The sequence below is a fragment of the Chelonoidis abingdonii genome, chromosome 5 (assembly GCF_003597395.2).
Source record: "Chelonoidis abingdonii isolate Lonesome George chromosome 5, CheloAbing_2.0, whole genome shotgun sequence".
NCBI classification, from domain to species: Eukaryota; Metazoa; Chordata; order Testudines; family Testudinidae; genus Chelonoidis; species Chelonoidis abingdonii.
Window position 1 is genome coordinate 145,019,481 of NC_133773.1, and position 25,881 is coordinate 145,045,361.

Sequence of the window (25,881 nt, forward strand, 5' to 3'; positions counted from 1 at the left end):
AGGGAGCAGCACCCAGCGGATCCTTCAAAAGGAGAAGGAAAAGGGCTGAACAGGGAGCTGTGAGCCCCCACCGCCCGCCGCTGGCCTCCTGCACACAGGGGCTGCGGGGAGGCCCTGGCGTGAGCCAAGCTCGGAGTTTAGCTTTCAGTCCCTGCGGAGGGCTAGCCCTGCCTCCTCCCCTCTCACATCTGCAGCTGGGATTGCAATTTGAAACACTGCCTGGGCTGGGCCAGGGCTCGGGGGTGGGAGGAAAGTACTTTGGGAAGCTAGAGGAAAGGCAGGAGTGCAGCTGGGGTGGGCTGTCGGAGAACACACCGAGGCCAGGAGCAGCCCTGCTTGGCATGACCGTCTGCTGGGAGAAAGGGGGGATCAGGAGACCAAGAGGAAAATCCTTGGGTGGGGGCTGAGGGCAGCTCGGAGGGTCTCTGGGCTGACAGGGAACAAGCTGAGCATGGAGGAGCTGCACAGCTGGAGCTAAAGGCATCATCGGCTCAGACAGGCGGGATCACAGCTTCTCTGTGCCGCACCTCAGAGGTGAGTGTACGCTGGGCCCTTTGGGAGACCCTGGGCTGGGGAGTGATGCTGCTGGGGCGACCTGGGACAGGGCTACTGGCAGTCCCCTGAGCTGGAGCTGGGAAGGGGCTTGGTTGCCCGCCAGCGTGAAATGTGCATTAGACGCTGGGGAGCACTGGAGAGGGGGGCAGAGGGTGGTCTGTAATGTGGGGAAGGGAGTGTGCTCGAATGGGCTGTAACTCAGGATTCCTGGCTTCTACTGCTAGCCGTGGGAGGGAATGTGGAGCGAGCCCAGAGTGGGAGTCAGGACTTGCGGGTTCAACTCCCACCTCTGGCAGGGAGAGTGGCCTGCAAACAAGGAATCTGCATTTCTGGGGTTTAGCCCTGGCTCTGCTGGCCTGGGCCGTAGCGATATGGGAACCCCGCGGATTACCTGCCCCCGCGAAGCGTGTTGGGTTCTGCCGATGCCAAGCACCGTATGCAGCCAGCCCTAAGTATTGTGAATTGTTTGTGCCGGGAGGCCTGCAGTCTATTCCCACTCCGCCTCAGGGTGGACTGCCATCCTGCTCACTTGTCTCTGCTGGATAAAGTCATTGCTAGCAGGAAAGCGACATGTTTTCCAACAAATGGCCAGTGAAAACCCCTGTTCCCTGGTTCATTTCATATCATGGATTTGAGGCTTTTCTGTCCCAGCAGGGCCATAGACATTCTTGCTGATTGGGACTTCAGACAGGCAAACTTTACAGCTGCATCCGAACTTCTGTAGGCCCCAAGGAGCTTCTCCACAAGGAATACTTTGTAATTCCATAGTGTTGGGTCTGAGAGCGACGATCATGCACTGATTAACTGCACCTTACGATGCCTCCCCTGCCAGGGAGATGGCTTTTAATTCCTCGCTTTATATGGGAGCTGCCCTCACTCTTCTGCCCCACCCAGCTCTGACTTCCCTGAGCTGTAGCTAATTTATTTCCCTCGCTGGTTTTCATGGAAGCAGAAATACTATAAAGCTCTAAGAAACGTTGCTTCTTAACTATTTGCAACTTGATCCAAAGCAGTAAGTGCTGGGGCGGGGCAGGGATGATCTTCTGAGGATCCCCTTTATCTGAGATTTCCAGAGCCGAGGGGCTGGGCTCATTCAGGGAAGGGGATGTCTTCCCTGCAGAGTTATCACATCCCAGGTTCACCGCACGGCAAAGCCGACCCGAGTGACCGTGCCCTCCCTGGTTCTGTGCACCCCTGTGTGTCGATAGGACTTCTGGGGGTGTATCCCCCGGTGCTTCATTCTGGGGGGAGCCGAGCCACTCCGTGAGACCTGGGGGAGAACGTGTCTGTTTGTGGGCACACGTGTGTCTGTGTGTGCGCCAGGCCGGGCAGGTGCATCTAGGAGGTGCTGTGACTTGGCGGAGGGTGGTACAGGTGCGGGCTGTGTGGAGGTAATCGTGGGTGAGGTAGGCGCGTGCATGTCGGTGGGTGTGCGAGTGGGTGCAGATAGATGGTGGGTGCGTGGTGAAGAGTGTACACGGAGGTGTCTGTGTGTAGCTGATTGTGCAGGAGGGGACAGCGTGCTTGTGCATAGGTGTGATGGGGGTTTCGTGTGTGTGTTCACAGATGCATGTTGTATGGCACACAAGGGAACCCACCCCAGTAAGGGGCTCGGTAGAGGATGGAAAGAAAACCCTCATTTACCCCCAGACAGCCCTTGAGACAACACCTCACTCTTCCCCTTGTGAGGCTCCTGGCACGAGCCCCCCTTGACGCTGGGTGCACGAGGGCCAGCTGTACTTACTGGCAGAGCTAGTGGTAGCTACGTGGACCCAGGAACAGGCCACGCTTCCATCCAAAGCTGCTGGAAAGTGGGAGCGGCTCCTCGTTCGTTGCAGTCTCTCCCTCTGGTCCCTGACCCCACAGCCTCCTCGGGCTCTGCTCCAGTAAGCAAGTCACCCTCTGCCAGAGACACAAACCAAGCCCTGGCTGGAGGGAGGGTAGTAGATTCAGGAGCGACCATGCTGAGTCCAAAGACACCACGTACTTCCTGGCCTAGGGCCAGGATGTGGTGCTCTACCCTCCTGTGGGTACTCACAGCGCGGTAACAACCACAATGGGTTACAGGCTGCGACCGCTACCTTGCAAGGCCCGGCTTCCCGGGCTGCTTTTGCTCCCAGGGAACCTGAGTTTGCGGGTCTCCTCCGAAGCTTAGCCACGGGGCACTCTCTGCCCAGGAGGAATTTGATGGTGGGAGAGAGGGGAGGGCCATGGGGCCCAGGGAGATGTGTGGGAGCCCAGGACTGGAGTTGGTGCTGCACGGTCCATGCTGAGGTGCATTCACTGAGCTGTAGCAAAGGGGAGCAGGGTTGGAGTCGCAGGGGTTGCGGGAGGTCTGGACTGAGGTACCCCAGCAAAGCGGGGCGGGGCAGGCCATGAGATTGTTATTGGACACGAGAGGCCAGGACCTTGGCTTTAGCTCTCATCTCCCAGTGCCTTGCTAGGATGTTGTGTCTGCTACTGCCTCAGGGGAAAGCACTTGCCCTGATGAAAACTCAGCATCACTTCTTGCAACACCCTTGCGGCCAGGTGCAAACTAGCCCTGACCCTGCGGGTGTATTTCATGAGATCCAAGAGGATCACAGCCCATGTAGTCTGTCTGTGGTTTAGAGACCTTCCTTCCAGGGGTGGCTCTATGTATTTTGCTGCCCCAAGCACAGCAGCCAGGCGGCTTTCAGCAGCATGCCTGCGGAAGGTCCACTGGTAACGCAGATTCGGCGGCACACCTGCGGGAGGTCTGCCGGTAACACAGATTCGGCGGCATGCCTGCGGGAGGTCCGCCGGTAACGTGGATTCGGAAGCACGCCTGCGGGAGGTCCGCCGGTAACGTGGATTCGGAAGCACGCCTGCGGGAGGTCCACTGGTAACATGGATTCGGCAGCACGCCTGCGGGAGGTTCGCCAGTAACGCGGATTCGGCGGCTTGCCTGCGGGAGGTCCACTGGTAACACGGATTCTGCGGCATGCCTGCGAGAGGTCCACCAGTCTCGCACCTTCAGCATACCCGCCACCAAATTGCTGCTGAAGCCACGGGACTGGCGGACCTCCCGCAGGCATGCTGCTGAAAGCAGCCTGACTGCCGCCCTCACAGCGACTGGCAGGTCGCCCTCCATGGCTTGCCGCCCCAGGCACGTGCTTGGAACCCCTGCCTCCTTCAGATGGCCCACCTGGCACGACTGCTGTCTAGCAGCACCAACTCTCACCATGTTCCTGCACCCAGCTCGAGAAATAAAGGGGAAGGAAGAAAGGGGATTTTAAATCCCCTTAGAGCAGCCCTGTGGCAGGGGATGCAGTCTGAAGCAGGTGGATCCTTATGGCCTAGGAAGCAGAAAATATCCAGCGTGAGGAGAACTATGTCCCACCGTCGCTGGGAGGCTGGGAGCAGGGCCATCATGCCAGTTCTGCACTTGCCGGGGAGCTCTTCCCAGAAGCCAGTTTCTCTCCCTTTGCGGCTCCTGCCAGAGCTGTGTGAAGAGACCTCAGGATACTGACAGTCATTCCCACTGGAGTTAACTGATCACTTCCCTGCCTATGCTAGGCCTCTGCCCCAGCGGCGTGGGAGAGCTCCTCGCCTCGCTAGCCCGTCCTGTCACACTACAACGCACAGGAGTAAATACAAAGTGTTTCCTTACCATCCAAATTAAAAGCTTCACGTTGGCGGAAAAAAATGCAGGAGAAAGAAATCAGCAGAAGTTGGGAACCTAGTGAAAATAGCACCCTTAGCTCCCGGGCTTGCACCCTGAGCAACCCCTGCTGGCCGATCCCGAAGCAGCAGCAGCAGCGAGCTCCAGAAAGAACTGCTTCACGCTCAGCCAATGGGAGAACGTTAGTGGCCAGCAGCAGTGTGAGGAGGGTGGGCTCAGAGGACTTCTCCAGGACCCCTCTAAAATGTATCGCTGTCCTGATCTTCTCTGTGCTTGTCCCTTCTGCATGGGGGGATTGTGGGTGTGGCTAATGCCAAGAGAAGCTATCGTTTTGACACCTCCCGCCAGCACGGTATGTTTTAGACAAGCTTTCTCCAGCCTGTCACCTTGCATGCTCTCCATGGACGTGTGATGCCGGGGTTGCCAGAACAAACATCCATCGATAATTCGTGATAAACTGCAGCAAGAGTATTGCTACTTGCCAAGTCTGGACGAGCCATATCTTCCCAGAGGAACTTCACACTGAGCTTTCAGGATGCAATTCACAGGCCGGCCTGTTGGAAAGGAGCTAATCAGCTCCTGGGAAACAATCTTTTCACCAGAGCAGCCTGCAGTTTGCAGCCCAGCTTTCTCTAAGCATCAGCCTCCAGCCTACTGAGAATCCTCCTGCAAGCCTGCAACAGACACCCCCTCTTTTACTGCCAGTGTTTTATTCCTGGTGGCAGATTTAGATCCCTGGGTCACATGGGGCTCACTCCTTCTCCTCCTGTTGCATCGACTGTTTTATTTACAAGGCAGCAGGGGCTGCCAGAAGGGAAACGCATCTGTTTAGGGAATGGCTTGGTATCTGCCATTTTTAGCACAAGCTTTTTTTCTCATGGGGCTGCTGGGACTTGGAAATTGGCTGCCTGACTATCAGTGTGTGGGTGGGTTTGACTTTGGACAAGGCCTCTTCCCAGATTAGTTAATCCCGGTTCTTAGGCCCAGGACCAGGGTTTCAGGAGCATGCATACGTGCCAGTCTGAAGGCCCAGTAGCCCCTGAGACATCCAGCATGATTTGTTCTAATCTGCAGAGCCTCAAGCCTGGATGTTAGCCAGGAAAATGAAGGAATTCAGCTGATCGATATTTTTTGTGCAAAATATTCTTTGCATGAAAAATACCTTTTTTCCAAAACCTGAAAACTGAGTTTTTGGCCAACAAATGTTTGATTTTTTTTCTGACAAAAATGTGAAAACTTTTAAAGAGAAAACGTGCAAATTTGTGCCCAAAACCTGACAGTCAAAATCTTTTCAGGCCAAACACTTTTCCATTTCCCTCTCTAGCTCCACTCAGGAGTCCAGTGTACCTTGTCCCAGGGAGACCTGCCGCTTTAAGAGATTCTGGGTCTAGCCCCTCCTGTGACTCCTTCAGCTTCTCTCCCCAGGCAGCACAGTCACATGATAGGCAGGTCATGTGGCCAGATCAGGCCTGGAGCGTACATAAGAGGGAAACATCTAAAAAGGCCAGGAGGAGAGAGAGCAGGCGGCCTGTAGGGGGAACGCAGGCTGGCAGGACGGCTGTGGGCTCCGTGAACCGGGACTGGAACTGGCTGTTGAGGGAAGCTGGCCTCAGCTGAGCACTGGTGCTCCAGGACGGCCCCCTGCTACGCTCCTCATCCTCATCCGTTCCTCCCGGGAGAATCTCTTCTTTGTCCGTGGCCGGCACTTTGCAACCGCTGAATAGAGGTGGCCCGCCAGGAACCCAGCCCAGGCGTCACGGGAGTTTGCTGGGATGGGGCTCGACTGCTGGACAGATCGCCAGCCCGTCGGGATGGTCTCAAAGCGAACCCCCTGGTCTGAACAGCTCAGGGCTGTCAGAAATCCTGACCTGGCTCCAGAGTGAACGTTCACAGACGTCCCCTGGGTGAAGGGGGTGACAAACGGCAACTGGAGGGAGGTGGTAGGAAGAGCGCAGCTGCAGCAAGGGGTCCTGAGCAGCCATGGGGCCCAGGTCTGAGCTGGAAATGGAGGGTGAGAGGTTAGCAAGGCAGAAAAAGTGCCAGGCCAGGAGCTCAGGCAAGATCCACACAGCTGCAGCAGCCTGCCCAGGAGACACAGTGCAGCAGAGCCACCCATCCCCACCGTAGTGGTCAAGCCAGAATCCCCCACAGCCAGCCAATCAGTAGAGAAAAAAACGTTAATCGTTTTTAAAGTGCCGGCCAATCAGAGTGGAGTTAAAAAAAAAAAAAGCAAGCACAGTGGTACGGTGCCCCCTGGTGGTTGGAACCCAGGGTGATTACTCTCCTCATCAGCCCTAGGCCATGGGTGGGGTGGGGAGGAAGAAGGTAGGAGCAGGGTTTGGGTCTGCAGAACAGGTTGTAGCAGGGCATAAGCACTGCTGTAGCCTTCTCTAGACTAGGAGAGTTGCACCTGTGTTGCCAAAGGGACCGAGTCAAACCTGTGTGAAGCTCCACGGCGAGCGCCCGTGAAGCAGCGTCACCCTGAGATCACTCTGACTAGCGCTCATCTTGTTGTAGTCAAACCAGTGCAACTTTTCTAAGTGTCTGTGCTTCAGAAACACATGCCCCAACACGCTCCTAGATTGGTCCAGATGCCAAGCCAAACCCAGAAGGTCCTGAGCTTTCCCATCTGATCACTAGAGGTTCTCTGCCCCTGTGGTGACTGGCTCATCACTAGTCAGTGCGATTGTAACAACCCTCATCCTCAGGTAGGACTTGAATGCAGGACTTTCAGCACCAAAGCACAAACCACATCCAGCTGAGCTAAAGGAGGAACTCCATTAGCTAGCAGTGGTAGTAGTCTGTTGTCCTCTTTGTGGAATAGCCGCTAGCGGGAGATGCAGTAAACACTTCTCAGGAGCATGATGCACACAGGACACAATGCTTACCTCTGTGTTCTTCTGAATTTTCAGCCAGGAAGGTATGTGAAGATGTCGACCTTCCTAGATCCTGGGATGCACACTCTCCAGATAGGTAAGACTTATTCATGGGTTGGATACTTTGGTACTCAGACGGGCAGGGCCATGTAAGTACCTAGGCTGGGTACCATCTGTCTTGGAAGGTTTAGATACATCAAATCCTGCATCTTGGCAGTGGGTTAGACTAGATGACCTTGATGGTCCCATCTAACACTCTGATTGTAGGTTTCTAGGTAGTTCGATATGGTAGAGACAAGCATTAGTGGATTATAGCTGGCATGCTCTTAATTAGAGGAATTATTGGATGTGGTCCATGGAAAGAAACCTGGAGCAATGGGACAAAATTAAGAAAAGGAAAATTTAGGCTTAACATAAGGAAAACCCTCCTGACAGCGAGTTGTTCTGCTGGGCTGTGGAATCGTCACCCACAGGAAGGGGTGGATGCTTCAGAGCTCAAGGCTCTTCCCACAAGCCTGGTCAGAGCACTGAAATATGCTGTGATCTAGTAGTTCTTTGCCAGCACCTCATAGATCATACCACCAGCCGGGACCAATGTGATCATCTAGTGTGACTTCCCATTCGACACACATCATAGAACTACCCTCGATTAATTCATGTTTGAGTTAGGGAAACATCCACTCTTGATGTGAAAATGACCCGTGATGGAGAATCCACCACAACTTGTTCCAGTGGTTAATTACCCTCACTGTTAAACCTTATTTCTAGTCTGAGTTTGTCTAGCTTCAACTTCCAGCCATTGGATCTCGTGGTACCAATGTCTGCTAGCCTGAAAAGCCCTCTGTTCTCAAATTTCTGTTCCCCATGGAGATATTTACTGCCTGTGACCAAGTCTACCCCGGAAGCTTCTCTTGGTTAAACTAAACAGGTTGAGTTTATGTCTGAGATTCTTTGACTTCACTGGTGCAAGGATGTAGGCGAAACTTTACACATGCACTTTATTACAGTGCCTTCTGCTCCCAACCTCCTTCTGTTACAAAGCCGTTGCCGTCAGAGTGGAGTGTGGTTCAAAAGAGAAAGACAGAGACTGAGGACTTTAAAAGATAGGGCTGAGCCAAACCAACCCAATATCCTGCAATGGGGGGTTTATGCACACTCATATTTTGCAGTTAGCCTCGCTTTCCAGACCTGGCCAAACCCAAGTTCTGGCTGCCAACAACTACATTTCGGTCAGGTTCAAACTTTTGTGTCAAGTTTCACAGCGCTGGCTTAGTCTCTAGTTAATAACCAGCCTGAAGATGAGCCGGAAGAGCCTGTAGCCACCATAAGAAATGTTACCATAGGAAATATTCTACAGCAGCACCTGGTTTGTGGATCAGCCATGCCCTTCAGAGTCCTGCCTGGATGGAATATTTTGAGAACCCGGCAGGGTGTGTGTGTGTGCGGGGGGGAGATATGCAGAGAAAATGGCCCAGGAGAGGGATCGGCAGAGTGAAAGAGCTTGACAGCTACTTGCCTTCTGTAATGTAGCACATGCTTGGGATGCATCACCACTATCTTGTGGGCCAGTGAATCATAGAATATCAGGGTTGGAAGGGACCTCAGGAGGCCATCTCAAAGCAGGACCAACCCCAACTAAATCATCCCAGCCAGGGCTTTGTCAAGCCAGGTCTTAAAAACCTCTAAGGATGGAGATTCCACCATCTCCCTCGGTAACCCATTCCAGTGCTTCACCACCCTCCTAGTGAAATAGTGTTTCCTAATATCCAACCTAGACCTCCCCCACTGCAACTTGAGACCATTGCTCCTTGTTCTGTCATCTGCCACCACTGAGAACAGCCGAGCTCCATCCTCTTTTAAACCCCTCAGGTTCTTGAAGGCTGCTGTCAAATTCCCGCTCACTCTTCTCTTCTGCAGACTAAACAATCTCAGTTCCCTCAGCCTCTCCTCGTAAGTCATGTGCCTCAGCCCCCTAATCATTTTCGTTGCCCTCTGCTAGACTCTCTCCAATTTGTCCACATCCCTTCTGTAGTGGGGGGCCCAAAACTGGACCAATACTCCAGGTGTGGCCTCACCAGTGCTTAACAGAGGGAATAATCACTTCCCTCAATTTGCTGGCAACACTCCTACTAATGCAGCCCAGCATGCCGTTAGCCTTCTTGCAACAAGGGCACACTGCTGACTCATATCCAGCTTCTCATCCACTGTAACCCCCAGGTCCTTTTCTGCAGAACTGCCACTTACCAGTCAGTCCCAGCCTGTAGCAGTGCCTGGGATTTGTCCATCCTAAGTGCAGGACTCTGCACTTGTCCTCGTTGAATCTCATCAGATTCTTTTGGCCCAATCCTCCAATTTGTCTAAGGTCACTCTGGATCCTATCCCTACCCTCCAGCGTATCTACCTCTCCCCCCAGCTTAGTGTCATCTGCAAACTTGCTGAGGGTTCAATCCATCCCATCATCCAGGTCATTAATGAAGACGTTGAACAAAACTGGCCCCAGGACCGACCCTTGGGGCACTCCACTTGATACTGGCTGCCAACTAGACATCAAGCCATTGATCGCTACCCATTGAGCCCGACGATCTAGCCAGCTTTCTATCCACCTTACAGTCCATTCATCCAATCCATATTTCTTTAACTTGCTGCAAGAATACTGTGGGAGACCATATCAAAAGCTTTGCTAAAGTCAAAATATATCACATCTACCACTTTCCCCATATCCACAGAGCCAGTTATCTCCTCATAGAAGGCAATTAGGTTGGTGAGGCATGACTTGCCCTTGGTGAATCCACGCTGACTGTTCCTGATCACTTTCCTCTCCTCCAAGTGCTTCAGAATTGATTCCTTGAAGACCTGCTCCATGATTTTTCCAGGAACTGAGGTGAGGCTGACTGGTCTGTAGTTCTCCAGATTCTTCTTCTTCCCTTTTTTAAAGATGGGCACTACATTACCCTTTTTCCAATTGTCCTGGACCTCTCCTGATCACCATGAGTTTTCAAAGATAATGTCCAATGGCTCTGCAGTCACATCAGCCAACTCCCTCAGCATCATCCAGGGCCAGCGCAACCCATTAGGTGACCTAGGCAGTCACCGAGGACGCTAACATTTGGGGGGCAGCGACCGTGGCTGCTGGACCTTCCGCCACCTCTGTCGAGGGCGGGACCTTCCACTGCCTAGGGTAGCAAAAAAGCTGGTGGCGCTCCTAGCACCCTCGGATGCAGTGCATCCGGCCCTGTGGACTTGTGCATGTCCAGCTTTTCTAAATGGTCCTTAATCTGTTCTTTCACCAGTGAGGGCTGCTCACCTCCTCCCCATACTGTGCTGCCCAGTGCAGCCATCTGGGAGATGAACTTGTCTGTGAAAACTGAGGCAAAACAAGCATTGAGTACTTCAGCTTTTTCCACAACCTCTGTCACTCGATTGCCTCCCCCATTCATTCAGGGTCCCACGCTTTCCCTGACCACCTTCTTGTTGCTAACATACCTGTAGAAACCCTTCTTGTTACTCTTCACATCCCTTACTTGCTGCAATTGTTTATGTGTTGGGCTCTGAGCCCCACAGCCTGCCACGTCCATTGAAGCTAGCGGGAGCTGCAGGTACTTGGCAGCAGTGAAAGGAAAGGGAGTTTTGTGGTTAAAGCGCTAGCGTAGGACTCTGGAAAGTTGGGTTCAAATCCTGGCTCAGGCCTAGATACCCTGTGTAACCTTGGCCTTATTCTTTCTGTGCCTTCCCCTCCATTTGTAAAATAGGGGCGATCACCTTTCCCTTGCCTCTTTCGATTGCGAGCTGCTTGGGGAAGAGACTGTCTCCCACAATGGACCTGTGCAGAGCTCAGCATGGTGCAGCCCCAGTCTCAGTTGTGCCCTCTCTGTGCTACTGTGATCCAGTCAGACATTCTCCAGTGTCCAGCCCAGCTTCTCCCATGCACAGAGAAGCAGGAGTTCCAGACTCCTGATGTTACCACCTTAGCTGGCCGCCTCCTCCTTTCAGAATCCAACAGGAGGCTGCCCACTTTTCTAAAAACCCACCTGCTCCACCATCCTCTTTGTCCTCCCTTCCCTGCTCTCTCGGCCAGAACCAACCTCTTCTCCGTCCCCATCACACAATCTCATCCCCTCTTCTCTGCAGCTCCCACAACCTCCAGGCCCTTTACTGAGTCCCATCTCACTGCAGACACTCTGGTGAAAAGCTCACTGTGCCCCTTTGAAATTTCTGTCTCCACCCGCTGGTATGATTTCTTACTTAGTTCAGCAATTGGATTATTTACAAGAACGCCGCACAGCGCTTTGCAATGCAGTTTGTTTGATAATATTCATTATTTAGCTTGGCAATTAGATTATTTACAAGAACTCCGCACAGCGCTTTGCAATGCAGTTTATTTTATATTATTTATTATTTAGTTCGGCAATTAGATTATTTACAAGAACCCCGCACAGCACTTTGCAATGTAATTTGTTTGGAGAGACACTGCCCCAGACAAAATTGTTTCATGGAAGCTCTAGCTCTCAAAGCAATGGTTTATTAAAGCGTTTCCTAATTCATCCCTGACGCCCTGCACGGTTCCCACCGGGCTGGTCTCTTCCCATTAAGTTAAAAAATCCTGACTGACTTTCCTTTTTGTTTAAAATCAAATATTAATGCCCCGGACACAGGCGACAGTGAAACCCACTTAGAAACAGGCACAAATGGAATGAAGCCGTGTCTTCTCAAGCAGTGATTCTAGGCCCAGGCGGTAGCGAGCGTCTGTAACGAATCCCAGAGGGAATTGGAGAGCAGTGTTCAGAAAAGTACAAAATCTGCTTCTGCAGCCGCTCTGCTGATTAACTTGGGAGAGGCATGACACCTGTCAGCTAGCAATCCAGATACATGCAATGAGCTCAGCACTCAGCCAGCAGCCTTTACGGAGAGGGGGAGATGGTCCAGAGAGCAGGGCGCTAACCTAAAACTTGGCAAAGCTCGATTCAGTTCCCTGCTCTTGGGTGAGGCATTTACTCTCCTTGGGCCACAATTCCCCATCTGTAGAAGGAGAACACCGGCACTGCCCTGCTTTGTAAAGGTATTATACGTCACAGATTGTTCAAGCACTCGTACTATGGCGCTGTGTGGCCACAGAAGTACAATAGATTCAATGCTCCCCCGAAATGCCAGCACTGTTTGTGTCTGACTGCAGCAGGCAGCTCCCAAAGGCTTGCGGTTTTCCCTGGCACTTTCATTTGTCGTTCGCTTATTTCTGCCCAGGGATGCTTGAGTCAGATCTGGTTTCAGGTGCAGGGAAAGGGTGTCAGTATCTTCCCCAGGGACACGCAGCTCATGGGCAGCCTCTGACAAGGCTTTAAGAACTTTCCCGAACTTGAATGTGTTGACCCTCGCCACGAAGGTTGTATTACAGGTGGGGAAACTGAGGCACAGAGCAGGGGTGTGACTTGCACACACTGAATCAGTGTCGCAGAGCGAGGATGAGAGCGCAGGAGACCGCAGCCTGCAGTTCTACCCTCTAGGCCATACTGCCCCGCCCTGGACTAGAACCACCTCACTCTGGTCAGTGGAAGGAGGTGGAGCTAAGCTTGTGTGGTTCAGTGAGGAAAAAATAACTCTTTCTTTCCTCTGAGCCAAAACCTCTGCTGATCCTAAGCTGGCGTCACTGGTTGGATAGGTTCTAAGCTCCTGGAGTTTGACGTTTTTGCCGTCCTGAATCCCAGATAAGCTTCCTACATTCTGATCCGCAGCCAGGCCTAGCGATGCTGAGATGGGCATAGCCAGAACTGTTCCCTTCCCCCAGCAGGGTGGGAGCAGTCGGAGACACATCCTAGGCTTGCCAGTTTGGGTTGGATGTATTCCTGGAGGTTTCATCACATGACATAATCTTTAATTAAAGATTAATCTTTAATTCCCAGAGAGTCCGGTACAATCCTGGAGGGTTGGCAACCCTAACACATCCGGATGTTGGTCTTGTTTTGTATACGTCATGGTCTGCAGATCTTTGACAATCCTCCTGTCGCTAGGTGGAGCTAGGGTTGCCAGGTGTCTGGTTTTCGACCAGAATGCCCAGTTGAAAAGGGACCCTGGCAGCTCTGGTCGGCACCGCTGACCGAGCTGTTAAAAGTCGTCAGTGGCACAGCGGGGGTCTGGGGCTAAGCCAGACTCCCTGCTTGCCCTAGTTCCGGGCAGCTCCTGGAAGCAGCCACCAGGTCCCTGTGGCCCTTAGGCGCTGGGATGGCCAGGGACTGGGAGGCTCCGCACTCTGCCCCCGCCCCAGTACCGGCTCTGCAGCTCCCGTTGGCCGGGAACTCTGACCACTGGAGCTGTGGCGGGTGGGCAGTGCCTGCGGGCATGAAGGCACCGCACAGAGCTGCCTGGCCACCCATGCAACTACAAGCAACAGGGACCTTGCAGCTGCTTCTTCAAAGGCACGGTAAGTGCCACCGGGACCCTTCACCCCACCCCACTCCCTTACCCCAAACCCCTCATCCCCACTCCCACCCCAGCCAGAGCTCTCATCCCCCCACACCCCAACCCCCTCCCCCAGCCTGCAGCCCCTTCCTCAGCCCAAACCCCTCATCCCCAGCCCCACCCCAGAGCCTGCACCCCCAGCCCAGAGGCCTCACCCCCTCCTGCACCTCACCCCTCTGCCCCAGCATGGTGAAAGTGAGTGAGGGTGGGGAAGAGTGAGCAATGGGGGGGGATGGAGCAAGCAGGAGGCAGGCCTTGGAGAAGGGGTGGGGCCTCGGAGAAGAGACGGGGCAGGGATGTTCAGTTTTGTGTGATTGGAAAGTTGCAACCCTAGGTGGATCCAGTCAGCAATGGGGCAGAACCAGAGATACAAACACTTTCAGCCTTGCTGGATCAGGAGAGCCATTGGACTGGATACTCTTCACCTTGCAGAGTGGGAATCAGACCGGGGCCCATCTTCTGGCTCCAATTTGTGATCACACTTCAGGGTTGTAGACACTGAGGTTGGGCCCAACCTGATACCCAGGGTGCCAACCTCCCTGTTTTATAGCCGTTCGGCTCCACGCTCTATGGCTGCCTTTCCCCAGCCCAGCCACTGCAGAGTCCGGATCCAGCTGTGAGCTCTGCCGCCTGGGCCCATGGCCAGACAAAGCCTGGGGGTGTTACAGCTCTTCACTGAGTGCAGCCCCAGACCCCATTGGCAGGGGCGGCTGCCAAGTGGCGAAGTGAAAGCCAGCCCCGCCTCCTCCCCGGTCTCCCTGGGCCAACAGCTGGAGACTGTCAGCCAGCGAGTGCTCTCCCAGGCAGGGTGATTAACTCTTGCTCCTTATTAGAACCATGCGCCTGGAGCAGTGTGGCGGGGCAGGCCGGGGCGCAGCATGGCTGGTCACTCTGCAGGGGCAAAGGCCAGGTTCCAGCACACAGAGCTTACTGGGGCTGCCGCCATCCCTGGATCTCACTGTGCTGGGGGTCAGCCGTACCCCATCTCCTACCTCCGCCTAGTGGGGGATCAGAATGCGCAAGGATGGGCTGAGGGGCAGGGGGCAGAAATGGCAGCAAAACCCCCCTAGGGCTGGCACAGTCCATCTGCACGGACTCCGTGCTGAGACGGGTGGCTTGGAGCTGATGGTGGACAAACAGACCAGGCAGTTCTGCAGGGACCAGTTGTTATTCTTTCTTTAAGCATCAACTCTGGCGTTGCTGGAGACAAACGATAGATACTAGTGGGTAGCTGGTGATCTTGATACCGTAGAGCATGAAAACAGGGTCATAATAACCAGAGATGGCTTCAAGCTGCCAAATCTCCTTTGGGATCCAAATACTTCCAAGTTTTGAGTGTGTGGGGGGGGAGGGGGGAGTTGCATCAATTTTAATCACAACAGAGCTCCTGTTTTACAAACCCGGTGGGGCTTGAGGAATTCACAACATCGGCAGCTCATAAAGCTGAACATCTCCAATCACAGAGGGCTGAGTGCATACTCTGCCGTATGGCACACCACATCACTTTCTTCTTGGCCCTCAACCCACCGCCAAGCCATTTCAGTGCACCGACGGCATCGGAACGCAAAGGGGTGTCAGCTTGCCCTGCAGCAACGTCACTTTTCTTGCACGGCTTTTTTTCTTTTCCATCTGGAAACGTGACTCGACAAACTGGTCATTCATCAGACGGATGCTCATAAAATCACAGTTTTACTGTCACAGATTTTAAGACCAGAAGTTGCCATTAGATCATCTGATCTGACCATCTGTATCGCACAGGCCAGAGAGGTTACCCCAGGTATCTTGCATATTAAGACTAAGAACTAAAGCTTCTTCCAGAAAGACATTCAGTCTGGCTCTGAAGGCTCCAAAAGATGGAGAACCCACGACTTCCCTTAGTTTGTTCCCAGGGGTGGCGGTAGAGTGATTAGATAGCAAGTGTGAAAAATCGGGACAGGGGTTGGGGGGCAATAGGTGCCTATATAAGGGGGAAAAAAACCAAAATGGGGACTGTCCCTATAAAATCGGAACATCTGGTCACCCTAGATAGTGGGAATTGTAGGCCAGGGGTGGCTAAGCCTCCCCACACAACCAGGCGTGGCCTTGTCCACGCTCCGCCTCGAGGCCCCACTTCTGCGTCTCCTGCCCACACTACTCCTCTTCCTGCCCTTACGCAGCCTCTCCCTCAAAGCCAGTAGGGACTGGGGCTGGGGCTCGGACTGGTGGGTTGGCAGCCTGGGGCTCGGGCTGGTCAGAGTAGCTGGGGGGTGCAGGCTGGGGCAGGCAGCAGGCCGGGACATGGGGCAGCTGGGGCGGAGGTCCTCCATCCACCATCGGGAGCTGGTGGGGCCTCAGGCAGAAGGGACAGGGGCTAGCCTCCCCAAACGGGGGTTTCATGTACCACCCATGTTTGTTCCAATGGTTAATCACCCGCACTGTTAAAAAACTCTGTCTTTGTTCTTGTTCTGCCTTCCTGTGCTAGAGACAAGAGCCCTTTACCTGGTATTTTCTCCCCAAAGAACGTCCTTATACACGATAATCAAGTCACCTCTCAATCTTCTTTGTTTTAATAAGCTAAGCAGGTGATCAATTGAAGTCACTAACTTTATGGCATTTTCTCCAGCCCTTGCATTGTTTTTCTGGCTCTTTTCTGCACCCTCTGCAACTTTCAACACCCCTTTTCCAAATGTGGACACCAGAACTGGATGCAATATTCCAGTATCAGTCTCCTCAATGCCATATGCAGAGGTAAAACCATCTCCCTGCTCCTGCTGTGCACTGCCCTGTGTATCCATGCAAGGATCACATTAGCCCTTTGGGATGCAATATTCCACTGGAAGCTCACATTGAGTTGTCTGTCCACTCTGATCCATACTCCCTCTCAGAGTTGCTGCTGTCCAGAACACAGTCTCCTATGCTGGAAGGGTGGGCCTGCATCCTTTATTTCTAGATGTATGACCTTGCATTTCACTATATTAAAATACATTTTGTTTGAACGACCCTAGGTTACCAAATGATCCATATCTCTTTGTACGCCTGCCCTGCCTGCCTACCACTCTGATCTTTGGGTCACCTGCAAAGTTTATCAGCAGTGACTTTCTATTTACTTCCAGGTCATTGATAAAAATGTTGAACAGCATTGGGCCTAGCACCAATCTTTGTGGAACCCTACAAGAAACACCCCCATTCAATGATGCTTCCTCATTAGCCAATTACTTTTTGACACCTATCAATTAGCCAGATCATAGAACCATAGATTAGGGTTGGAAGAGACCTCAGGAGGTCATCTAGCCCAATCCCCTGCTCAAAGCAGGACGTTAGCCCAATCCCCTGCTCAAAGCAGGATGTTAATCTAATTGCACATGTGCTTTACTGCAGATGTATAATGCTAATTGTTTACTTAGAATGTTGTGTGGTACTAAGTGAAAGGCCTTATAGAAGTCTGGGTATATTACATCTGAGCAGTTACCTTTATCAATACAACTTATCTCACCAAAAGTGAGGTCAACTTTGTTTGACAAGGCCTAGGTTCCCTAAAGCCATTTTGACTGGCATTCACTGTATTGCCATTTTTTCATTTTTATTGATTGAATCCTGTATCAACTGTCCATTATTGTTTCTGGGACTGATGTCAGGCTAACTGGCCTTTAATTACCTGAGTCATCTCACTTGTCCTTTTTCAATAGTGGCACAACATTAGCACTCTTGCGGGCTTATGGAATTGCCCCAGTATGCCAAGATTTATTAGAAATTAGCAGAAACGGGTCAGAGATCTCCTTGGCCCACTCTTTTCAGACTCTTGGGTGAAAGTTAACTGGGCCTGCTGATTCTTAAACATTCATCCATAGTAGATGCTGTTTAACATCCTCCTTAGGTACTAATGGACTGGAAAATACTTCATCCTAATATCATATGAGTACACCATCCTGCTTCTTGCTAAATAGAGAATGGAAATATTTATTGAACACCTCTGCCTCTTCTGTGTCAGTGTTAACAATTTTAGCATTCCCATCTAGTAATAGGCGTGTACCATTACTGAGATTACTTTTTTCCTGATATACTTTAAAAAAACCTTTCTTATTGAGCTTAGCTCTGCCTGCCGTGGATTTTTTCCTGTTGTCTTTAGCTTCCCTTATCAATGTTATACACTTTGTAGTCTTTAATTTATATATTAATTACTATATTCTTCCTCTTTTTTCCATTTGTTATTATTTCTAATTGCTGTCTTCACTTCCCCTCTTAACCAACATTGGATTTTACCTAAAGTTATGGAATCATGTTTTTTTGGCCATCTAGTAAACTCTTCTTAAAGGACTCCCGGTTTTCATCTGTCTGAATTTTTCCTCCCAATCGATTTCACTGGTCCCATTGGGGTTAGAGCCCAGGCCTGCTTTAACTCAGTCTGGAACCTGCCCGCTTTGCAGCACAAATGCAAAAATCACTGGAGTGCTGATAGTCCTCCATTGACTTCCCACAACTGCCCCCAAAGGAGAGACAAGTTCTTCTGTTGTTGACTGGGAAAGAACCCTACAGCATTTGAGCACAAAGAATCGTGGAATATGCCCCCAGACACACACGGGCAAGCGCAGAAACAGTGAGGGCACAGTAACATGGGTCGGATTTTGTAGCACACGTGCACACACCGACCCAGGCAAGGCTAACCTGGTCCCCAGACCCGGTGCCAATCACCTGGGCTAACCATGCAGTGAAGACATACCCTGAATGCGGTCAGGGCACTAGCGGGGGATAGAGAGTGTTACAAGGCCCATTGTTCTCCCCAGTGCAGGTGGGAGACAGAGCAGTAAATGGGCCTGATGTCACATAAGAGTCACAGGCAGGGCTCTGTGCCTTCGCCACGATGCTGGCGGTTTGCAGGAATGGATCCAGTGCTGTTCTAATCCTGATTCTGTTTGTTTGCCAGGTACAAACAGGGAGAGCTCTCGGACGCCGTCCCCACCCAGTTCCCCAGGAATGCACCACGAAAGCTTCAGCATCGCGCCGCTCACGCCCTCCCAGTCACCTGTAAGCCACAGACCCCCTTTAATGCCACCGCCGGGTCATCTGGGGTACCCCTGGGTTGCAGCTCCTGGATCGTGGCCATCAAATTGTTCTTTGCTGCACTCCTTCTCTGGCCATTTTCTGCCACCATCCACGGCCTTGTTGAATTGGTCCAGCTACCAAATTACTGGCTGTCGGTCATGGTCTGGTTGGCCCCACTGCACACTGTGGGCCAGTTCTCTGAGGAAGTGACCAGCCAAGTGGCCCATGGTCAGAGAATGGGCAGGAGGTCACGTCAGCAGCAGTGAAATCTCCTGAGCCTGGCAAAGATCCTGGAGGTGTGGGGCAGGGAGAGGGGTGGACAGAAAGGCCCTTTCAGTATCTCCCCATAGGTGCCTACCAGCAAACACTGACTGCTTGGACAGAATAGATCAGATGCCTGATACAAGGGCTACCGATCCTCATCCTCAGGGCATAAAGTGGTCATTAGCTGGCGTCAGGAAGGAACTTTTCCTGCATGGGACAGTCTGGCAGTTGCCTCCATTGGGGGTCTTATACCTTCCCCTGAAGTACCTGGCATTGGCTGTTGTTGGAGACAGAATACTCTACAAGATGTTCTGTTTGGGTGCACCAGTCAGGCAAATCCTAATTGTTTATGAAGCTTCAATGGCCTCATAACGACATCAACAGTATCTTCCGTTATTCAACGGGAGAAAGGCTCAGTCGCAGTAGGGCGTCCCGCAGAGGAGAGATGTCTTTATGTATCTGAGGTCACTGAAGTTGCATCTGACCAACAACGTTCACGTCTGCATCCAAACTCTTCCAAAGTTTGGGAAAGTTCAGTTTTATGGTGATTTGGTTCAGGTCTTTCTCTGATAATAAACGTCAGACCCTCTAGTCAGCTCCAACAGGAGGTGCAGAGAGTTAAGGAGTGTCGACAGTTCCTCTTTCTCTAGCCCTAGCCCCAATCCTCTGTTTACCTTCCACAGTTAGCCTCTGGAACTCATTGCCACAAGATCCTAGTAAAACCCAGATCTTAGTTAGATTTTTTTAAAATGAGGGTTGGGGGTTGGACATTTGTATGGCTAATGAGAACATCCAGAGTTACATTTGTGAGGAGTGACAACCCCAAGGTTTTGACAGGATATAAGCCGCCATAGTTCAGGCCATAAACCGACCTGCAACTATTGGGACTCAGTAGGAAACTTTCCCCATGGGTATGTTACCCCGTAACCATGTACTGTGGGATTTCTTGCACTTTCCTCTGAAGCAGCTGGCACTGGCCAGTGCTCATGACAAGAGCCAGGATTCGATGGGCCCTGTGCTGCTCCGGTCTGGCTGCTCCTAATGATCCTTGTGGTGTTTCAGAGGAACGAAGGCCGGACACAGCGACCCACTTCCTTCTCCGTGGTGGTGGCCATTGACTTTGGCACGACCTCCAGCGGCTATGCCTTCAGCTTCTCCAACGACCCCGAGGCCATTCACATGATGAGGTAACTTGTCGCTCTGTGGGAGGATGGCCTGGGGGCTACAGTGGGTGGACTTCGGCCTTTCTCTGCATCCACTGGCTTTACAGGGTCGTCAAAGCAGCTGGGGAATAGGATTGCTTTGTTAACCCTGTCCCGTTGGATGGTTTCCCCTTCTCCATATCACTGAGTCGTCCCTCCCTCAGACCCAGTGCTGTGCGTCCTGCCCCAGCATCCCGGGGACCGGAGAGAATCTGGGATCAGGATGGGGATAACGGAATAATGAGACAACATTAAGCAAAGGAAAATACCTGCTAGATGAGGTATGTGTAAGGCTGGGATCAGCACCAGTGTATGTGTCAGCGGCCTGCAGAATAAGCATTGGAAATCAAGCTTGCACTGGCCATGGAGGATGGTCCCTTATGTGCCTTATTTGTCTCCATGGGGGGAATCGTCTCTTGCTTTCTGCCTGTTTTATTAAGAAGCCAAGCACCATGGTTAGCTTGTCCTGGGCTGCCAGCGTCCTGCCAGGACAGATGTACGATCAGGGCTCAAACGGGGCGGTGCTTTCAATCCCAGCTTCATTCCAGGTTACACCCTTCCCTGGCCCTCACCACAGTATCTGGGCACCTCCCAACCCACCCAACTCCCCGATACGGGGCAGTGCTGTCATTCCTAGCGTACTGCTGGAGTCTCAGAGACTTGTCCCGGGTCCCACAGGAAGCCTATCACAAAGCAGAGAGGTCTCCTGATCCCAGGTTAGTGCCTCAACCGCTGGGCAAACTAGGGTGACCAAATGTTCTAATTTTTATAGGGACAGTCCCGATTTTTGGGTCTTTTTCTTATATAGGCTCCTATTACCCCCACTCCCATCCCGATTTTTCATACTTGCTGTCTGGTCACCCTAGGACAAACCTTTCTCTCTCTGCTTCCTACCCCCTGCCAATATAGAGACCGAAAGCCACTAGCTCTGAATTCCCCATGAGTCCCAGAGGCTTTGGAAGCTGGATCCTAATTTAATAATGAGCCCTTATGGGCTGAACCCAACAACCCCTGACTCTGGGGTTCCAAGGCCCCACATTATGGCTTGGGCCCATCTCTAGCTGATACACCATTTCCTCCTCTCTCTGCTGGGTTTCGCCATCTTCTGAGCTCCCGGAGGGTGGAGGCCGAGGTCAGGAAGGTGCACGTTGGGCCCGATGAGTTGAGCATGCTCTGAAGTGAGCGTAAGAGGCTGCGGTACAGAGAGTGAGGGATGCAGTCACTGTGCGAAAGCTCCGTGCATCTGTTTATGAACTGACCCGCAATAGGTTAGCCCCAGCGTGGATAGTCAGCAGGCCCTGCAATAATGGGCTTCCCCTCTCACCCCCAACAACAGAATAATTTATTTATTCAGGACAACTCAATTAAGACTCAACAGCTGGCTCACAATCAGGGAGAGGGATAGCTCAATGGTTTGAATATTGGCCTACTAAACCCAGGATTGTGAGCTCAGTCCTTGAGGGGGTCACTTAGGGATCTGGGGTGAAAATCAGTACTTGGTCCTGCTAGTGAAGCCAGGGGCCTTTTGGGGTCCCTTCCACTTCTATGAGATCAGTAATCTCCATCTATATTTTTTTGTACTTCCCCACGCAGCCATCCCGGATGTCCTCTGCCCATGTATTTATCAATACCTCCTTCAGCTAGTTGCCAAAAGCAATCAACAGGACTTTGGCCAAGACAACGCTGCTACACAGAGACACCACTTTATCTATCCACTTGCATGGCCCTTACCACCATAGGGTTGACTAGATGGGGAAATCAAGGTAAAGGGAGATTAAGTGACTTGTCCAAGTTCACAGAGAGGGTCTGTGACAGAACTGGGACCCAGATCTCTTGAGTCACCGTACTGTGCTTCAACCACAGGACCATCCATCCTTTGAGAGCTAGATCCTAGCCAGATTTCTAAGCAATTGGGGCCTCTTGCTTTAAACGATCCAAGAAGTCCTGACGGCAGCAGCAGAAGCCCCTGACCCCCAGAGAGGCAGATGGTGTGTGAGGTCCTTTCAGCTGTGGAGTAGCAACTGGGGTGGACAAATAGGGGACTTTTCCGTGTCTCACCAGAGGTGCCTATTCCCAAACATCGACTGCTTTGACACAGGGCTGCCCAGAGGATTCAGGGGACCTGGGGTCTTTGGTGGCCAGGGGCCCCTGCTTCAGCGGTAATTTGGTGGCGGGAGGTCCTTCCGTTCTGGGGCCCGCTGCTGAAGTGCCCCAAAGACCCACGGCGGGGGGTCCCTGCTGCCAAATTGCCCCCGAAGACCCAGAGTGGAAGAAGCTCCGGGGGGCCGGGCCCCGCGAGAGTTTTCCAGGGCCCACTGAGCAAGTGAAGGACCCCACTCCAGGGGTCCCAAAAAACTCGTGGGGGCCCCTGCAGAGCCTGGGGCAAATTTGCCCCTCCCCCCTCTGGGCGGCCCTGCTTTGACGGAGCAGGTGAGGCCCCTGGTCTGAGGGCAGCCAGCCTCCAGGTATGCACAGGGGGGAGCAGTCTTCAACTATGGGCCAGGCTTACAGGTTGGCCAAATAAAGTCACCTGAGACCATGGGACCATCCATGGCAGAGGACAGGACCACCGGGAGCCAGAAGCGTTGGCGCCTTGTTTAGGGGGGGAGTTTTCCTTGGCCTATTATCATTGTTAATTGAAGCCAGAGAGCAAATGAGCTTGGCTGGGGAGGGTGGCCCTGAGGAACACCCACGGAGAGCGGGAGTGGAAGAGCGGGAGCTGCTGAGGGAGCTGTCTCGAAGGCAGGACGGGAGCCACTGTGACGCCACCACAAAACCCTGAGGGGAGAGAGTCCGGAGACGGGCGCGGTGGAGCTGAAGGCAATGGCCAGACAGACGAGGCCCTGGGGCTGGGCCGTTAGGGAGGATGAGCTGGCCGGAGTGAGTGGAAGCCAGAGGATTTGGAGGCGAGGCAGAAGAGGCAGCAGGCTCCGGGGGCACAGAGGAGGGGAAGAGGGGTATGGTGGATGCAGAGGCAGGGCAGGGAGACAGTTGGGTGCTGGAAGACTGAGGGAAAGCAGCCAGAGGGGACGTCTACATTACCACCCAGGCTCCAAGACCGGGTGCCACGGGGTTTTTATCATGGTGTAGACGTACCCAGAGAGGTTGTAACGGGGGTTAGGGGGCAGGAGATGGCGCATGGACGCGTGGGCAGGGTAGAAGAGGCTAAAGGAGGGGCAGTCAGCGTGGCAGAGGCTGGACGAGGGGGCTGGGACGGGAGAGGTCTCCCTCCAGCACTCTGCGCGGGTGGGAACACAGACGCTTGGCCGGAGCGCTGGGCTGGTGCCCCAGGGACTAACAAGTAATAAATAAACTGACTGGTGCATTTTAAGACTCCTATCCCTGCCCCTAATCCTTCCTGTTGATCGCAGCCCAGTTAGCTCCAGACAGGGAGGGGGCCGGGCTGTTGTGGCGGCAGATTCCATTGATTGAGGGCTGACATCGCAGAGTGGGGTTACTGCTCATTTCCTCCCTCCAGCTGGCTGATAGTTCATCCAGCAGCTCCCCTCGCAACCCAGCCATCTCCCACCCTGCCACCTTCTTCCCTCTGGCCGCCAGCTGGACCCCGCTGGGTCTCTCACTAGTTACTTACTAAGAAGCTGTTTCAAATCAGTAGAGTTCTGGCTGGGCTCAGTGGCATTCCAAACAACAGAGCACTTTGCTCACAATTATTGAGCCTAGTAGTCAAAAAGAGCCAGTGGGGACCATTTAAGTAGAGTCTAGAAATTTGAGCAAAGGAGCCTGGGTTCTAATCCTGGTTCTGGGTGAGGACCCCGTCTTGGCTAGGCGGTGGCTTTTGTGAACTAGGGGCCACAGAATGAAATTAATGAGCAACAGGTTTAAAACAAATCAAACGAAGTTCTTCTTCACCCAGCGCAGTCAACTTGTGGAACTCCTTGCTTGAGGAGGTTGTGAAGGCTGGGACTATAACAGCGTTTAAAAGAGAACTGGATAAATTCATGGAGGTTAAGTCCATTAATGGCTATTAGCCAGGATGGGTAAGGAATGGTGTCCCTAGCCTCTGTTTGTCAGAGGATGGAGATGGATGGCAGGAGAGAGATCACTTGATCATTGCCTGTTAGGTTCACTCCCTCTGGGGCACCTGGCATTGGCCACTGTTGGAAGACAGATACTGGGCTGGATGGACCTTTGGTCTGACCCAGTCTGTCCATTCTTATGTAGGTAGGCAAAATAATGTTGTTGAATGAGGCCAGATGATAATCTCAAAGTCCTTCTCTTTATCCCCAGGACAAGCAGTGATAAGGCAAGACTCTCCCATGCTGCCCTGTCCTAACATGTCCAGCTCATTCCGTCTTTGGCCTGTTCTGCTGAGACTACCAGGCAGGTGCCCAGTTAGTGCCAGATTAGTGCCAGGGGCACCTGTTCCGACAAAAACCCAAGGAGGAGTCTCTGACTGATTTGAGACCCAGGCCACTGACCAGCTGTCAGGCAGCCCTGGCTTTTGGAATCTTCCAACCTGGGCCAGATCTGAACCACTCCCTGTTCCCAATTATATCAGACATACACTCCTTGTCGTCACTTTCGGGGCCCTATGTCCTATCCCCACCCAGCCATCGTCCCTCCTTCACTATCGAGGCTTGCGTCCGACCAGCCCATGGTCCCAGTCGCCATCACCTACTGGTTAATTTCTTAAACAAGCCCCTGTGCGCGTTCGTTCGCCCTGGCTGCCTCTCATGTTGGGAGGAGTTCCCCATAAACTTCTACAAAGCTACCTCAGATCCCTGCTCTCAACTCTCCTTTGCCTTGAGGCCTACAAAACAGTTAAGCTGACCAATATTGACCCATAGTTTCTCATACTCCCCCCATTGTCGCTTCTTATCTATATATAGATTGTCAGCTCTTTGGGGCAGGGACTAGAGGCCACGTGTGGAGGTGGCACGTGGGGTCACATGCCCCCCCCTTCATATTTCTGCCAGGGTTTTCCAGCCAGGCTGTGCGGCAGCTCCTGGAGCTGGCAAGGTGCAAGCCGCAGCCGCGGGAAGAGGCAGCAGAAAACAGCTGGTAGCTGCAGGAAGGGGCCACTGAGGGTGGGGGCTACCAAGGGGGGCATGACTCAAGCTGTTCAGGGGAGGTGAAACGTTAAATTGTGTCCCTCCCCTTCACCCCCCAACTATCAGCAGGTAGCAGTTGTCTCTGGCAGAGATTGTCTTTTCGTTCTGTATTTGTGCAGCCCCTAGCGCAGTGGGATCCTGGTCTGAGCCTAGTAATACAATGGTAATATAAATAAATAATAATAATAGCGAGGCTCTGTACCCTATTACCAACCAATCCCTCCTGGAGCCTCAGGCTGGGTTTTCTAGCCACTCCCGCCAGGAGTTCAGAGGAAGTCTTAGCTATTATAAATGGTGCCTGTCACCTTTAAGAGGTGGGACATTAAATCTGATCTGGTTCCTCATTGCAGGAAATGGGAGGGGGGTGATCCTGGAGTGGCCAATCAGAAAACCCCCACCAGCCTCTTGCTGACCCCAGAGGGCGCCTTTCACAGTTTCGGATACACGGCAAGGGATTATTACCACGATCTCGATCCGGAGGAAGCCCAGGACTGGCTCTACTTTGAGAAGTTTAAGATGAAGATTCACAGCACTAGTGTAAGTTAACCCTTTCAGTCCCAGTCATCCTGAACACAGGGGAGGGGCTGGGGGCAGATGAGATGGAGTGGGGTGGGGTGGGATAACTCACTGTCGCTTTAAAAAACATTCCAGTGTTAAAGTAAAAATGTACGTATTGCAATCAGATTGTCAATATTTTTACTTTTTTCCCCATGTGAAATTTCACTGATCTTTTTTTAAATAAAATTTCAGAAACTTGCTGTCGTTTTGGGGGGGCTTTGAATTTGCAGAGTTGTTTAGCA

The 25,881-nt window shown here is 52.5% G+C and overlaps 1 protein-coding gene across 2 annotated transcripts in view; it reads left to right on the plus strand.

Moving 5' to 3' along the window:
* The first annotated feature begins 278 nt into the window (after nt 1–278).
* Nucleotides 279–25,881, plus strand: part of HSPA12B (heat shock protein family A (Hsp70) member 12B) — a 192,136-nt gene continuing 166,533 nt past the window's right edge. For both annotated transcript variants that reach the window (XR_012656011.1, XM_032762446.2), the window contains exons 1-5: nt 279–534; nt 7,111–7,171; nt 18,425–18,525; nt 19,870–19,994; nt 25,432–25,618. Coding sequence is in view for 1 of the 2 variants with exons in the window: in XM_032762446.2 (XP_032618337.1) it covers nt 7,129–7,171; nt 18,425–18,525; nt 19,870–19,994; nt 25,432–25,618 (456 nt within the window). In the remaining variant the exon portion in view is untranslated. The remainder of the gene's footprint in view (nt 535–7,110; nt 7,172–18,424; nt 18,526–19,869; nt 19,995–25,431; nt 25,619–25,881) is intronic.